The sequence below is a fragment of the Chanos chanos genome, chromosome 4 (genome assembly GCF_902362185.1).
Source record: "Chanos chanos chromosome 4, fChaCha1.1, whole genome shotgun sequence".
Lineage (NCBI taxonomy): Eukaryota > Metazoa > Chordata > Actinopteri > Gonorynchiformes > Chanidae > Chanos > Chanos chanos.
Genome location: NC_044498.1, coordinates 17287989 through 17304555, shown reverse-complemented (window position 1 = coordinate 17304555; position 16567 = coordinate 17287989). Strand labels below are relative to the sequence as shown.

At 38.6% G+C, this 16567-nt stretch overlaps 2 protein-coding genes across 4 annotated transcripts; one reads left to right on the top strand and one right to left on the bottom strand.

Annotated features, from left to right (window-relative positions):
* Positions 1 to 209: 209 nt before the first annotated feature.
* LOC115810207 (cytochrome P450 2J3) lies at positions 210 to 10172 on the bottom strand. Its single transcript, XM_030772134.1, has 18 exons — positions 9938 to 10172; positions 9494 to 9656; positions 9137 to 9286; positions 8620 to 8777; positions 7904 to 8080; positions 7326 to 7467; positions 6914 to 7101; positions 6506 to 6647; positions 6189 to 6362; positions 4597 to 4781; positions 4016 to 4178; positions 3590 to 3739; positions 3107 to 3267; positions 2606 to 2782; positions 1920 to 2055; positions 1460 to 1647; positions 1011 to 1152; positions 210 to 767 (listed from the first exon to the last, which is right to left on the bottom strand). Exons 1-18 carry the CDS (start codon positions 10118 to 10120, stop codon positions 580 to 582), a joined length of 2967 nt encoding a protein of 988 aa, XP_030627994.1. The 5' UTR covers positions 10121 to 10172; the 3' UTR covers positions 210 to 579.
* A 143-nt stretch (positions 10173 to 10315) lies between these two features.
* Positions 10316 to 15042, top strand: cyp2v1 (cytochrome P450, family 2, subfamily V, polypeptide 1). Of its 3 annotated transcripts, none has more exons than XM_030770687.1 (10): positions 10316 to 10483; positions 10806 to 10975; positions 11490 to 11652; positions 12177 to 12326; positions 12403 to 12563; positions 12803 to 12979; positions 13227 to 13368; positions 13689 to 13876; positions 14096 to 14237; positions 14573 to 15042. In XM_030770687.1, exons 2-10 carry the CDS (start codon positions 10811 to 10813, stop codon positions 14758 to 14760), a joined length of 1476 nt encoding a protein of 491 aa, XP_030626547.1. In that variant the 5' UTR covers positions 10316 to 10483; positions 10806 to 10810; the 3' UTR covers positions 14761 to 15042. The 3 variants fall into 3 exon arrangements, with proteins under 3 accessions (XP_030626547.1, XP_030626548.1, XP_030626545.1); XM_030770688.1 differs by having other exon boundaries at positions 10317 to 10483; positions 10873 to 10975; XM_030770685.1 differs by lacking the exon at positions 10316 to 10483 and having other exon boundaries at positions 10717 to 10975.
* The last annotated feature ends 1525 nt before the right edge of the window (positions 15043 to 16567 follow it).

Genomic DNA, 16567 nt, shown 5'->3' with positions numbered 1-16567 from the left:
TGGGCATAATTGCTTAGAATGACATAAGGCTAATTTGCCACACTTTTTGGAAACGTACTTTGTGTTTCTTAAAATGGAATGACCTTGTCTGTGATGTGCCTGCACATATAATTTGATATGGATCTATGATTTATATTCATTTTATAACTGTTTTGAAGCAATATTTGCAGTATGGTGCATCTTCACAGACAAAAACCTCACATCATGACTCAAGCATTAGCAAGTTTTCAGATGCCTTTTATGAATTCCAAACATATTGCAGTGTTAGTTGTTCTCAGATTCTATGACATGTCAGTTAATCAGATTACAAAGACAATAAATCGACTGTGAGACACAAAAGATTAATGTGAAATGTGTAAAATGGGTAATACAATAGATCATAATCACTTAATGGGACTCTCAGAGATGATCAGATTACAAAAATAAAAAATTTGTAAGAGATAAAGGATTAATGTTAATTAAAAAAAACAGTTTAGGTGTCAAAAAATATATGCAGTACCTTTGAACTGGAATAAATTTGAATATACTCTCTTTCTACATGGACAGAACTGCAAAGCTGGAAGTGGAGGAGTAGAGTCCTCATGTCGGTATTCTGCGTGGAGATGCACAGAACTTGTAGGGTAGGGGAGTTTGTGTGAAGCCAACTTGGCTCTCCAGGCTGGGTTCCACACCAGGGGGAGGGGAAAAGGTGAAAGTTTGCAGGAGGGTGGTGAAGAGCAAGAACAGTTCCACTCGAGCCAGGTATTCACCTGGACACTGCCTCTTACCTAGAATGGGCAAGAACATTCAATACAGAAAAGACAGTAATGTAGAGATTCTTTTATAACGTGGAATGTCTTTCCAGCCATTTTCTGCATTACATGTATGGAACTACATGAGTGAATGAGCAGAATGTGGCAGATCCATTATTAAGAAAAATGTTACATTTAATGTGCCTATATTTCAGGGCTCAGTTTGAGACTGAAAATATTTTCAGTGGTTGCATGAGAATGCAGTAAAGTTTTATGTACCAGCAGAAAAGGGATAGAAGGCTTCTCTTCTGCGGAACTGCCCCTCGGAGTCCAGGAAATGTCCTGGGTTGAAGATGTGTGGTGTTTCCCATTCATTTTTATCAAACAGAACAGATGTGAGATTGGTAATCACCACAGTGCCCTATAAACATAACAGAACACGCAGCTCTATTAGAACTGGAATACAATGATATTAAAATCTCTGTGTATGTATGTATAAATATATGTATGTATGCGTGTGTGTGTGCACGTGTATGTATGTATGTATGTATGTAGCTAGCTAGCTATGACAAAAAGTGCCATTGGACTGGACTCACATAAAATATGTAAATATATTGTATAGAATATTTTGATCTATTTATTAAATGATCAAGTTATTTATTTTTTAATGACATTGACACTTTCTTAACCCTTTAAAACCAACATCCCGGCCAAAGGTGCACCTCTACCTTGGGGAGAAAATAGCCTCCAAGAGTGGTATCTTTTCGGGCCATCCTTGGCATATTCAAAGGTGCAAGGTTGCCAATTCTATGTACTTCATGAATGACAGCATTGGTGTATGGCATGTTGGGTCTATCAGCCATCGTAGGCTGGCGTGACCATCCAATTTCTCTGTCTATCTCAGCCTGGACCTTCTCTATTCAGATTAAAGAAACACAGCTTTCAGTCTTGATCAGTGATACTATTAAAGTTTCTACCAGCGGATCTAAAATATAGGGGGTTAAAATGGACACCTTGCAGAGCAAATTTAAAAAAACACAGCTGGAAAAATTATACCTTAACACTGGGTATGGTTGCCGAAAGATAGGACTAATGATTCATTTTAAGGGGAATAAATATCACATCTGTTTTGTTGTGGCAAAGGCACTTTGCCAGTTTGGAGGCTGCTCTTTAGCATTGTAGGCATACCCTGGACATCGGGGTATTTGATCATGTAGAGCAGCATCCAGCGAAGAGTGTTTGTAGTGGTTTCTGTTCCACCCTCAAACAGATCCACAATGCACCACACAAGATTGTCCTCATCAAACTGGGCCTCCTGATCATTCTTCCTCTAGAGCCCAACACACAGATTTTTAATTATTTCAGATTTGTGTATGATTTATATCACAGCAGTTCGTAATGTCTAAGTTGGACTGTCTACTACATGCATGAAAATCACATTTTGTTCAAGAAGAGCACAACAGCAGAATAACTTTTTTTTTCTCTCCTGTATTAAGCCATGTCCTCTGACACACTGCAGGTAAAACCTACAAAACCATATATCAGTCCGGACATTTACTGGAAAAAATATGATAAGTGTAATATTTCCAACATACTGTTAACTTATAACTTAAGATAAGTTGTGTTGTCACAGGCATGATAATTTGAAACGTGTACGGTGGAAGATATCATTCACTTTTAGCACAAAGTACAAAGTATGACAGCTTGCATGACTTAATAATAGACACAGTAGCACAGAGGTTAGAAAAAAAGTAGCACAGAGGTTAGAAAAAGTTCCTAGATGAATCCGGATTAGTGCTTAATTAACTGAGAAGAAAAGAAAGTTACTACCACAGACGCATATAAACTATATAGTAGATTTGAAGATTTAATACCTTCTCAATTTCTGTAAGGTAGGAGTCGATGAAATCTCTGGGTTCATCAGGGTTCCAGTCCAATCTGTGTTTTTCTACCTTTTCCTTCAAGAAAGCTGCCAATCGTCGATAATTTGAGATGATTGTGTGATGAGGTCCTGGTAGAAGCTTCATAATCCCAGGGAAGGCATCAAACATCTACAAAAAAGTGAGTAATGTTGTTGCAGTTAGTAACCCTTTTACTTGTTCTTTGTCACTTGTTTTACTTTTCCTCGTGAGTCTTCAAAATCAAAGTCAAAGTTTTTATTAATCAAGAAACTGTATAGGCTACATCAAAACATGAGATTTGTTGAACAAGTGTTTGTTTACATTTCAAGATGTTACACAACATATAGATGTAATCGTGGACAGCAAGGAATTTGACAGAACCGTCAGATTTTCTGTAGATTTATACTCTGTAATTGAATTACATTTCTAAAATCTGTTTTGCATCCTGAGAAGGGGGAAAGATCAATTCTCTACCTGATGCCATATAGAGCCAGTGAGGTACACAGACTCTGCACTCATCTGTAGAAGCTTCTGGAACTGGATGTCATCATACTCATGACGATGTCCAAACACCAGGGTGCCAATGACATTGGCCACTGCATTATTTATTTTGTGTAGGGGGTCAAATGGACAGCCTGCAGAGCAAAGAATTAAAAAGACAGAAGAATAAATTATGCTGTAGCATGCATGAAAGACCATCAGATTAATTGGACAGGGCCTGAGAAAAGTAGCTTACATAGCTGGAAAAATATCAGTCAAATTCACTTAGAATCCTGATGCGCAGCAGACAATTGCAGGGTTTTTTTTAACATATCAACGAGACTGATTAGGAGATTGGAAAATGAACCTTACGGTGATAAAAAATATTCAAACATTTTTTGACTGTTGCTATTAAAAATGCTTTTTTCTTTTCTAGGTGTTAAGAGATCAAGAGCAGTATTCAACTATGTTACTCACCTTGCTCCTCTCTGAAAGACTCACGCAGAAAGCGACACTCCTGCTGAATGTGGTGTTCCAGGGTCTTTTTCCCCTCTCCAAAGTTTTTCAGGTGCCCTATAGCAAACTGCTGCTGCTTCTTCCAGGCATGACCATTGCTGAAAGACAAGCCTTTCACAAACAAACTCATTAATACCGTGGAAAGTATGGATGACTTGGAACCGTACAGCGATTGGAAGAAAATTATAGTTTCTAAAAGTTTTCAAAAATCTTTTCAAAAACTTTAAGATTCAGAGAAAACTTTATTTCTCAACAACACAGACTACATTGTCTGCTGATAAAGATCCACCCACATACTTACATCTTTGCTAATTCTCAGTGATTTCTCAGTTATTGAGTACACTGCACTAAATGGCATTATACATCAATTATCTCTCATTTTCTCACCTCTGCCTTTGTAAGTCTCATGGAACAGAGGGGACACAGGACGGTCACTGAAGGTTTCCCCTTGTGTGACCAAAACTTCCTTCACCATTTTGAATCCAGACACAAACACCATTCTTTCACTTCCTTTCCTGAGACTTAAAACATTTCCATACTGCTCCGTCAGCTACAATACAGTATCACAAATAGTTTGTACTCAGTGGTCATTGAACAATTACTGTGCAAAATCACACAATCCAAAAAGTTATCAGTGGACAACCAGGGTGCAAATAACTCAGGATTCCAGTTAATTAAGTCCATGGATATCAACTCATTATGATAAATTTAAATTGTTATTTAAGTTCAGATTTTTGTAAGTTGTAGGGTTGAATTGCATGGATATGCACTACAATTAAAATTATAGTCATGAAATCATAAGATGTCAAATGTCAAAATTATAATTTAATAACATATAATTATAAACAGTCAGCCTAAATCTTTTTATATATGATTTACCATTGCTGTATAGAAAGCACTGGTAACCGTTAGTGTCATTGCACACATATAGAAATGAAAGATTTTAAATGTTACTGGGATGTACTCACCTTATCTACAGTTTTGTGGTCAGCTGAAATGAAAACATTTCCAAGAAGAGGTAGCGGCCAGGGTCCCGGGGGATAATTAGGTGGATACTTGTTCTTGACGATGTCACTTATAAGTAAAAAAACAAAAAGAAATAACAAACAGCTCTGAATATCCAAACAATCAAACAAAGACTTGAAAAACATGGCTCATCCTGTGTGAAAACTGATCCTAAGCCATCAGTAACTGCATGTATAAGTAGTGTAATTCCAGCCAATCAGATGTTGTGTTTAAAGAAAAATTGTGGTGAATTCCTCTGTGCAGAGAAAGCTGCAGCGGAATAGACAGGATGAGAGGTCTTTCAAGTTCTTTGGGGGCACAAAAGTTCACAGTGGATTATGTAAGCAGGGGGTACTTGAATTTCCAGGAAAAGAGGCATAGAAAAAAGGCCCTGCATTCTTTGGAACTCAAAATGATCTCCGGGGAGTAGCCTCCACACACATGCTTTTCATGAATCAACTGAAAAGACCGAACTCTTTGACATTAATATCAGCAGCTGTGGATTTTTAGTAGTAGAGTAACTTGGGCATTTTATATTATAGCAATGACAGTAACATACTCTAAAAATTCAAATGATATGAATTGACTGAATTCAACACTTGAGTATTCAGGAACTACAGAATTTGTATTTCTATCTGTGTAACAATAATGTGACAAAACCTTTGGAGCTGGCGTGAGATGATGTCTGGTAAACTCTGGAGTTTAAACTCTTACAGGGATTAAAGTGCAGCACTCTAATAGAGTTAGAAGAAAACAGAGCTTGGTCATGTATTACATAAGAGAGAACCAGTTCTCACCAAAACAAACACAGCACTTTACATTCCAGTGAATACTGATATGTGTCCTCCCTGCTTCTTTTCACCTCTATCCCTCAAACTCTCCTCTCTTTGAAGCAAGAAAATTTTACTCTCTCTTTCTCTGGACATGTATATTTGCAGGCAAGAGACATAAACATCAGATATGCAAACTTTGTTTATTTGAAACTTTAGAAATTTGTGAACAAAATATAATGTCCTTGTATAATGTGACAACAGGTGAGTGTGTGTTGAATTGTATTATTGCATTTTTAAAAATATTACATGTATTATTATATAATATATGGGATGCAGTAATCTATATTATTACATGATATATGTGATTTTGTATTTGATCTTGACAAAGCCATTACATTGACTGCCCAAATAGGTAAACAAATTAGTGATGGGAACAGTGTATACATGCGATATGAAAACACATAAATGTTCTCGACCATCTTATAAAATAACAATAAAAAATGTATATTTGTTTTATATTATGTTATACAACATAGCACAAAAGCAAAACTGGAGACAACAAAGGAAGTTACGATCTCACTATTATTCACTAATACAAACTAAATGGTCAGTTTGGGGAGAAAATCCTGCGTAAAAATGATATTTAATTACATTTCAAAGGTTTGCCGATCAACTGTGCTATTTTTTTTGCAAGCCAGAGGGGAGTTGTTTGGATATTGAGTTGGATATGCTGTTACACCCACTTAAGTAATGTGGTTGTCGGTTCGTCTGACAAGGAGCTCAGCGTGAGACTACACAAATCTTGTATGGACTGGGGGAATATGTGAACCCAAGTTGGCCTTCCAGACTTAACTCCTCATTGGGACCGGGGACAATGGTGAACCTCTGGAGAATTGAGGTGAAAAACAGGAAGAGCTCCATACGAGCCAATTGTTCCCCTAGACACACTCTCTTTCCTATAGCCCAGACCAAAAAATATGTAAATTAAAGACAAGTTAAATTTAACATCTGGACAATAAAATGAAACATTGTAGTCGCTACCATTAATAATGTATAGTTTTCTAGTATTCAGTTTTGTGTGAGAGGATGTATTTTTTACCTGCTGAGAACGGGAGGAAGGCATCTCGTCGGCGGAACTTGCCTTGATCATCCAAAAAGTGCCCTGGGTTAAAGTCGTTAGGTGTTTCCCACTCATTTTTATCTTTCAGTACAGACGACAAGTTTGTATTCAAAAGAGTTCCCTGTCAAGAAAATAAAAAAGGATCAAATTATTAAAAATGCCATATTTTCATAAAAATCTTGAGAGAAACTGTTGTAAATCACGTAAACTGTTATGTTTTAAGTCTGAGCATTTAACATTGGTTTGGCTTAGAAGCTGTAGATATCAGCTAAACAGCAGTGTGATAAAAAGTTTTGTTTTGTTTTTTTTGTATAGAACAAAGCATCTGTTCTTGTACAAGTAATGACAGAATTCATTAAATAATGCTGTAGTTTTGCTTTAGCATACCTTAGGAATGAAGTATCCACCCAAGGTGGTGTCTTTGCTTGCCATTTTAGGGAAACCCAAGGGCACAATGTTACCCACTCTTTGTGTCTCATGGATGACAGCATCAGTGTAAGGCATGTTGGGTCTGTCAGCCAAGGTGGGTTGTCGTGACTGGCCAATTACTTTGTCAATCTCATCTTGAACTTTCTCTGAATGGGGCAAAACAATAGCTTTGACATAATGGTCGCATTGGCAGGCACTATAATGTGTAAAATAATAATAATTAAAAAAAAGTTAGTGAAAATAAACTATACTGATTTGTGGTTTGCTTGATAGTATATGCTGCATGATGAAGCATAAATATTACAGTAAATTATTCAACCAAAAACATATTGCATGTTAAGCTTCTAAACTAATTTCTCCCAGTACTCACTCTGGATGTCTGGGTATCTCATGAGGAACAGCAGACCCCAGCGTATGGTAGTGGCAGATGTCTCAGTCCCAGCTTCAAACATGTCCAAAGTGGCCACCACCAGAGATTCTATGTTAAAACCAGCCTCAGGATCACTCTCTTTCTGTGAGATTCAATCAGACAACAGCAAATATAAAAAAACCACAGTGTCACAAAAATCACTGAATAGACGTTCTGCATGGACACCATGAAAAATGGCTCTTCACCTCTACAAGACTGAAACATTATTCAATTCTGCAAACATTAACCATGGCATCTTGTCTTTTTGAGTGTTATGTGACATCAAACAATGTCTTGTATGCTGATATTATTCAAGGGGAATAGATAAGTTCAAACAGCTCAGGAACACAAAATATATATATATATTTTTTAAAATATTTTCTTTGTCAGGTTTTTTTACTAAACCTGACATTTTGGGCAATGTTTCATACTTCTTGAATAGAATTTTTTCATGTGTACGTTCAGTGTAGTCACTGATCCTTGATTAACTAAGCCTTGTACTGGTTAAATCAAAAGTTGGTTTGGTCATCTGAACTGACCTTGTCCATCTCTGTCAGATAGGCATCTATGTAATCCCGCGGGTCAGAAGGATCCCACTCCTCTTTGTGTGTTCTGATCTCTTCTCTCAGGAAGTCTGTGATTATGCGATAATTTGCAAAAATCTTCCGATGGGGGCCTGGTAGGTATCTGAAGAGTCCTGGGAAAGCATTGTACAGCTGAAAAAGTGAGAAAAGTAGAATTCTCATGAAACTTGGTCGCTGTGTTTGTGTGAGAAAATGGCGCATGTAAAAGCGTATGAATATCATTATAACATATTATTATCGAGCTGACTTGTGCTACAATGCTGACGTTACAAGCTTGTATCTTAATGCCACTGCCGGCTGGGGTCAGGTGTTTACTAAAAGCAGAACTGGTCACGTTCTGGGAGGGTCAGTCGGACACGGCGCACTTCCCATCATTGCATTTTAGTGACTCTGCACTTCAGGGACACCTGACCAGTTACAGGTAAATCAAGGGAAATAGCACAGGCCTCCAGACACACACGCAAACACTAGTTTACAATAGAGATGCTTGTACACTGGCAGGTGAAAAGAGACAGTGACCAACTTGGCATATATCAGAGGATGCATTCTCCGTACTTGGCGGGGTCTTATGATAGTACAGGGTACTGGATGTGCCATATTGGGAGGACATGAGATAAAAGCCCAAAAAGAGAGAGAAAAACATGAAATGTTTGTGTGAAAAATCCACAAACCTGAGCCTGAGCAGAGCCTGCCAATTCTATGGCTTCAGCGTCTAAACGCAGGATCCTTTGAAAGTGATCATCATTGTAGTCAAAACGACGTCCAAAGATAAGGGAACAGATGATGTTTGAAACAGCATTGTTTAAGATAAAGCGGGGGTCAAAAGGACCTACAAAGAGGGAATGTGCATTAGTTTTACAGGTATGAAGCATACTTTATCATAGAAACTGAATTAAAACGTGTTGAACAAAAAAAATATAGTACGCTAAAATTCCTCAGTATTACATCTAGAATGTTTATTCTAATGTACATGAGGCATTGATCAATTTGCAAAAAAAAAAAGTGTTATTTTAATGCCATTTGTGGATTAATCAGTTTAACAGAATTAAACAACCTTTACGACAGCCGATGGCGAACTGAAGCAAAATTGTACAAATCATCTACAACAGGAACAGTATGCAGGAATCAATTGTTTTGTTTAAGCATATAATTTTGTGTCCTGGTATGTTTCTGAAGACACATTCATACCCTTCTCCTCTTTGAAAGCCTCACACAGGAAGACACCCTCTTGTTGGATACTTAGTTCTATGCTCTTTTTGCCCTCCCCGAAGTATCGCAGGTGAGAATTGGCAAACTTCCTTTGCATCTTCCATAGGTACCCATTACTCAATGCCACACCTGCACCAGAAAGACAGAAAGACATTGTTTACATAAGGTGTACACTGGGTGAGACCCAGACGCATTCAAGCAAATACATTCAAGCACAGTCATTTTTATTAATTACTTTTTTTTCATATATATAGGTTTGTTTGTTTTTGTTCCCTCTATAAATCACTCATTTGCACTGAAGTGTACTGTGGGATAACTCAGTGTTGTCATCCTTACCAAGACCTTTGAAGACTTCGTGAAACAGGGGAATGGCAGGACGGTCAGCAAAGCTATCAAGTTGGGTGATCAGTGCCTCTTTAACCATTTTGTATCCTGACACAAAGACTGCTTTATCACTGCCCCATCTCAGGCTGAAAACATCCCCATACTCCTCTGCCAACTGAATTATTAAGACAATTTGTCATTGACTTCATTGGAGAACATTTCTTTTTTCACTATACACTGTCCAAATGTAAATTAGTTGCTTTTTTCTGACAAACTGCCCCGCATATAAAAGTGTACATTTTCTTTCAACAGTTGTTCTTCCACTTATGGATAGTTGATACTGTACTGCATGCAAATGAATAATTTACTACTTATAACAAGCAAAAATGATTTGTAGTGTCATCAGCTGTTCAAGTGAATATATTTTTTTTTTTTTTACATATTTTCATATCTCACCTTATCCATGGTCTTGAAGTCAACCCCAGTGAAGATATTTCCTAGGACGGGTAGTGGCCATGGACCAGGTGGATAGTTGGGTGGATTTTTATTCCTGATTACATCAATAAGCAATAGCAAAACTAAAAGGAAAATTAGCCAGCCTTTCAGATCCAACCACTCAAAAAATGGGTAAAGGATCATTTCTTTTCACAGAGGGTCCTGTAACTGTTTCTGGAGTTGCAGAGCACAGGCTTTGTGATGAAGCACTTATGCAAGTCACAAAACATTTTCAGAGAAAGAGGAGGGGGAGTGGAAAAAGTGGGCGGGACCTGAACTCCCTTTGAGCCTTGTTCTCTATCCTTTCTGTGAAAGTGTATAAAGACCATTTGGGGACAATGGTACTATATGCACGTGTACTCAGCAGCTCACCAAAAATAACCCACCTCTTGCCAGATTATTAAACTATGATACAACAAACAGCTGAGATAATGAAGAGTGGTCTTTCTTGATTAGATTTTACCTTTCCAGATTGCTACTATGATGCGCAAAAGCACTATACTTGAGGTAAGTAAGGAAAGAGCTTGTGTGTGTGTTCCAATACACATTTTTATTTTGCAGTTATGGTTTTATTCCAATTTCTGCACAAATAAGAGGGGATCTGCAGGAAACAGTTGTAACATATATGAAAGATATGTGAAGTGATTATATAACTCGGGACCAAAGGTGAATCTGAAAAATCATTAACCACTCTTTGTTTAACTTGACTTGTGTTTTTGAAGGTTAAAAGTGCAATCCAACTGTGCATGCTATTAAAGGTGGATTTGAGTACAAAGCAGTGCGCAGAATATGACTCTTTTTCACCGCATCTTTTCTTCTACCTCCATAGAATGGATGGACACTCAATCTTTGCTTCTTTTTCTCTTCCTGTTTCTCCTGATCTCCAACCACATCAGGAACAGGAGGCCAATTAATTTCCCCCCAGGACCCCCATCCCTGCCACTTCTGGGTAGTGCCTTTGGCCTGGATCGCAAGCAGCCCCACATTCACTTAACCCAGGTAAGATACTTAGCCATCAGTGTATTGGGTGGAAACCATATAGGGAGAAATATACATTGTTTACATTTTTTGACCCACTGTTGCTGATATGAACACATTTGTTCAAATGCATGTTTTTAGTGGTTATATGCATGTGAATTATATGGATACGAGGGGAAAAAAACTTTGATTTCAATGTAATAAGGACATTTCTAAATGATATCTTTGAAACAAGGGGCCAATTCATGATATCATAAATGAAGTGTCAGAATTTTACTAAGTCAAGGCGATTCAGCACTGGCCCTTTAATCAATAAGTCCTGCTGGTGTTTGTGTCCACCAACCACCATATTCAGTACAATATGCACCTATTGATTTTCTAGGCAGAAACCAGTCTCTATCCATCTAGACCTGAGCAGTCCAGGACCAGGGTTAAAATCTCCCTCATTTCTGACATGTTCATTGGCAAGATGCTTCTGTCACCATCCCTTTGTTTTTAAGTGGTTAAATTCAGAGTGATCATATGCTTTTTGCAGATGTCCAGACGCTATGGAAATGTATTCAGCCTTCGTCTTGGAGGCTTGAACAGTGTGGTAGTGAACAGCTACAGCGTTGTGAAGGAGGCACTCATAGATCAAGCTGATGTTTTTTCAGGCCGTCCACCAAATCCAGTCTTCCAACGAATCAGCAAATGCCAGGGTACTTCATGTCTACTTCATGTTACTTCTGAGCAATTAAAATGATGAAGTATAGAACTGAAGTCCCTTATATCTTATTTCTTATTTTTGTGTTCGCTGTATCACCACATGCTCAGAACTCCCCATTTTATTTCTTTGTAAAGACATGTTTATATAATGCAAAAGGTTTTGAAGAGTCTTGTGTGTATTCCACACTTGCTCAATCGTCAGCTGCTTCTAATGAGGACCCATGACATGAACTCCATAGCAACCGCATACCTTACATCACGTCATACAGCGCTAGGGAAGAGCAAACACCCTTAAGGAAATCTCATGTGCAGATACTTCTGCATGATGCTGGAAAGCAGAGGAGCTCACACTTGCGTAACACAGGGTTGTTTTCCTGGACGAGAATAAAGAACTAACCTTAAACTGAAGTGTAGTTTTGAATAGAGAATACAGTTTTGTCCAGCTGAAGACCTAATCATGCCCTGGAAAAGTGGTTTCTCATGTTTCTCATGTTTCAGTTCCTCTGTGTGTTAACAGGCGTTGCATTTAATGACGGCTACAGCTGGAAGCAGCAGAGGCGTTTTATGCTCAGCATTCTCAGAAACTTTGGGGTGGGAAAGAGGAGCCTGGAATCGAAAATCAAGGAGGAATTCACCTTCCTACATCAATCTATGATGGACACCAATGGTAAAACACTTCAGAGGTTTACAGGGACATTGTTTAGCCATGTGCATTTCCTAATGATAGGAATCCTCATCCACAGGGGAACCTTTCGATGCTTATCACCTCATCAACAATGCTGTCTCAAACATCATCTGCTCTCTGGTATTCGGCAAGAGGTTCAGTTACACAGATGAGAAGTTTCTACACATGTTGAATGTGATGTCCAAAGGTCTACAGCTACACGGAAATGTGTGGGCACAGGTACAGCTAAGCTGTCAACCTAAAGCGTAAAACAGATATGTATCCACTTTCTTTAAATACATGCCCAAAAGGAGGCAAACAATGACATCACGGAGGAGGACTTTCCTTCTCATACTGAAAAGTAAAACACATTTTATAAAAATATAGAAGAAATATTGTACTGAAACAATGGTGTGTGTGTGTGTGTGTGTGTGTGTGTGTGTGTGTGTGCGTGCGTGTGTGCACACCTCTTTTTTTAGCTTTATAATGCTTACCCTGGTGTAATGAAGTTTCTGCCAGGACCTCACCAGGAACTCTTCTCCTGCTTCAAGCAAGTGTGTGCCTTTCTGAGAGAAGAGATTGACAAACATCGCACAGACTGGGATCCACTTGTTCCTAGAGACTTCATAGACTGTTATTTCAATGAGATAGAAAAGGTATTAACAGGGTATCAAGTTACCATCACTTGCTATAAGTACAAGATGTATGGTAATATTTATTATTTAAAGACGCAGGAAATGCAGATTAAACGTAAACATCCTCATATTCTTCAGATTAGAGGGCAATTTGATTATATTACCATAAACCCCTGCTGCTCAACATCAAAGTACTACACTTACTTAAGGAAAGTTCTAACTTACAAGTGTAATACAAACATAATCCCTCCCTGTCTTTTGTTTTAAGAGGAAAGATGACATAGAGGCAGGGTTTCATGAAGAAGGTCTGTGTCATTTTGTTCTGGACCTGTTTGTGGCTGGAACTGAGACCACATCTACCACCTTACTGTGGTCCTTTATTTACATGATGAAATACCCTGAGATCCAAGGTAAGTCCTCTAATACAGGGAAATAAAATGAATAGAGGCTAAATATTTTTTTAGACTTTGCGAGATCCACACAATAGCAAATGAGACATGTAGATAATAAAACTGCTGATGCCTTTTAGAACAAATCCATCTTTCAAGAGCTTCAAGTGCATTTTTGACTTTTATTCCCTATGATTTCAGATTTAGAATTTTCTCTAAAAATTGACCTGTTTAAACAGAGATCAGGTTTTTGGTTAAGTGAAATGCGTGTGTAATGGTCTTGCTTTCAGTGTCCCTGAAGTTCCCATTCAAAATGCAGTTTGTGTCTTTGTTTTGTTCAGAGAAGGTTCAAGAAGAGATAGACAGAGTGATAGGACACTCCCGCCGCCCAAACATGTCTGACAGACCCAACTTGCCCTACACGGATGCTGTCATCCATGAGATTCAGAGGATGGGTAACATTGTGCCTTTAGGTGTACTGAGGAAAACCAATAAAGATACCACGCTAAAAGGATATTTCTTACCAAAAGTAAATGCATTACAGGTCTTACTGGCATATAGGTCTGGTGTATCATGTGGTAAATACATCATAACTGATGATCAGTGCAGAATTATATTATCTTAAGAATTCAAGTCATAACAATTTCATATCTGCAGAATCTACAATATATTCTCCACTTGCTAATCATTCCCCTAATCTTTACATATTAGTCTGGATTGCTACTAATTTGTCATTTGAAACCCTCAGGACACCCAGATCATCTTTAACCTGACATCGGTGCTGTTCGATGAGACCCAGTGGCAAACGCCTTATACATTTAACCCACTGCATTTTCTAAATGCACAGGGGGAGTTTATCAAACCAGATGCTTTCCTTCCGTTCTCAGCAGGTGAAAGTTTTACAGTGTGTTAGTTAATGTTTTAATTAGCTAAAGTGCTAGCTATAGATGATTCAGTTGACATGAACCAAAAGACCATGAACACTTTTTCATGATACAGTCAAACAATCATAGTGCATAGTACCACATGATGATAATTTAGTTGGGTGTTCCTGTTACGCATATATTTCGGTTTAATTCATCTAGACAATTTAAGAAGAAAAGCTATATGTAACAAATACTCTAAATATTTTTGTGGCAACATGTTCCTCTAAGACTTATTTTGGTACAGGAAATGGGATGTTTGAGATGAACAAAAAATTTGGCAACTTTTTTTTTCCACTCAGGGAAGAGGATTTGCCCTGGAGAGTCACTTGCCCGAATGGAACTTTTTCTCTTTTTCACCTCCCTCCTGCAAGTCTTCTCTATCTGTCCTCCTGCAAACACAAAGGCCAGTCTTGAGTTCAAGTTTGGGATAACTCTATGTCCAAAACCATTTAAAATCACTGCTGTTCCTCGCAAACACCATCAGTAGGTCAGAAACCTTCCAACCAGTGATCAAGACATTCTTGTCCATTTCCAAAATGTAAAATGCCAATTAAGCTGTGACAGAGTTTGAACAGTTTTACAAGAGAAAGATCATAACAAATACAAATTGAGGGAAGTTGACTGAGAGCTAGTGCAGCAGATTCAGAACAATAACTGCTTCTGCTACTCTTTACTCCAGGTTAAGATTTCGTGACCTGCAGTACATCTGTTTTGTATTTTGAAATTTTGAATATATATTTTAATTACAATAAAAATAATTTACCCTGAACTCAGACTTATATTGTGCTTATGGATGTGCTTCTGTGTGTGTGTGTGTGTGTGTGTGTGTGTGTGTGTGTGTTAACAATTCACTGGGCACATACTTCACCACACTCCACATAACAACACTGTTGAACTCCTAACTTGACCTCCACGATCTTAAGGGCGGATTTAGGCATGGGCGGCACAGGGCCTTCTATAGCTCATTTGCACGTCACGTCAATGATATCATGTCGCCATGTAGGTCAATTAACCATACGGAGTAGGCGCGCCGATTCTGGTTGAGCTAGCTAGGCTACCGCCTGGGAAAGTCTCCACAGAGGTACAAGATGGGGAGGGGGCAGATGGGAGGGGTTCGGCTGACCTCGAGTCTCCCCACTGGAAGCCCAAGGTAGGGAGAGCCGGGGAATCTATCAAATAGTGCACCTCTAACTTTGTACAGTACTAATTTAATTAGAAAAATCAGTCACTGAAAAGGAGGGTGATTGACAGTGCAGTGTTAGGTGTGCTGCTCCCTGTGTCACTGTGTCACTGTGCCTCTGCGCTGTTTCAGGGACCTTGCTGTCACCATGGGGTGTCGGTCAAAACACGATCCAAGCATCCAATTTGGGTTTTTAATATTTATTAAAACGCACAACACGACATGAGCACACTTGAACTTGCATAGAAAGAGGCTGAGGTTTGGTAAGGTATGGTAATCGTTACTGATGCACACCGCATACACTTAAACTGTCCGTGGTTTTGACTTCTTCTCTCCGGGGTGGGGGTTGATCTGACGATCAGGAGGGATGTGAGTGTATTATATGCTGACATGTGTCCTTAGTCTTATTGGTCGTAAGGGCAGAGGGCAGCCTGGATGGACAGGTCAGATGGCTTTAGGGTGCATCGGCGGGAGGGGAGCTCTGCCAGCCTGATGGTAAAACACAGAACTTGCACAGTGCATTAGTTATCTGACACATTGTAATTTGTGGTGAGAACATATTTAACTGACTGAAAGGACTTGTGTTTAAACAGGAAAAATACTGAAAGGTACAACTGACAAAATTTAGATGGTGATGCTAAATGATTACTTTATGATTACAATATGAAATGATGTAAAGTGTATGTGAATCTAGTGCATGTGAGTCTGTGTTATCCTCTCCTGAGATAACGATTTAGGCACTGTCTTCTAAAGCAGAAGTTCCCAACTGGTGGCCCTTTCAGACACTTACACTATGAAATGCCACCACATAAACCACAATTCACTTATAATACTGTAAACATATAGTTTCACAGACATATTGTTGCATGTTTGTCTAGTTTCCTGCGAAATCGTTGAGATATATAATATAAAACCAGTCTGCACCTTCGGCACCAGAAGCGGGACTTTTGGCTCTCAGAATATCTACATTAATCAACACCGTCCACGTTATGGTAGAAGGCGGAGAGAAAAGTTGACCATTGTAGCTGTAATAGCTCGCCTCTGGTGTACAGTCTTTTGTGCAGGTATATTTCTGTGTTTACGGTGTGTGTGTGTGTGTGTGTGTGTGTGTGTG

What these genes read in the sequence shown, in the direction of transcription:
- LOC115810207 (XM_030772134.1), bottom strand. Translation starts at nt 10,120, where the DNA reads ATGATCCTTTACCCATTTTTTGAGTGGTTGGATCTGAAAGGCTGGCTA. An exon ending in GTCTTTCAGAGAGGAGCAAG is followed by an intron (nt 3,268 to 3,589) that starts GTGAGTAACATA and finishes TTTGCTCTGCAG; the next exon opens with GCTGTCCATTTGACCCCCTA. An exon ending in CTGGCTCTATATGGCATCAG is followed by an intron (nt 2,783 to 3,106) that starts GTAGAGAATTGA and finishes ACTTTTTTGTAG; the next exon opens with ATGTTTGATGCCTTCCCTGG.
- cyp2v1 (XM_030770685.1), top strand. Translation starts at nt 10,766, where the DNA reads ATGACTCTTTTTCACCGCATCTTTTCTTCTACCTCCATAGAATGGATG. An exon ending in ACGAATCAGCAAATGCCAGG is followed by an intron (nt 11,653 to 12,176) that starts GTACTTCATGTC and finishes GTGTGTTAACAG; the next exon opens with GCGTTGCATTTAATGACGGC. An exon ending in ACGGAAATGTGTGGGCACAG is followed by an intron (nt 12,564 to 12,802) that starts GTACAGCTAAGC and finishes CTCTTTTTTTAG; the next exon opens with CTTTATAATGCTTACCCTGG.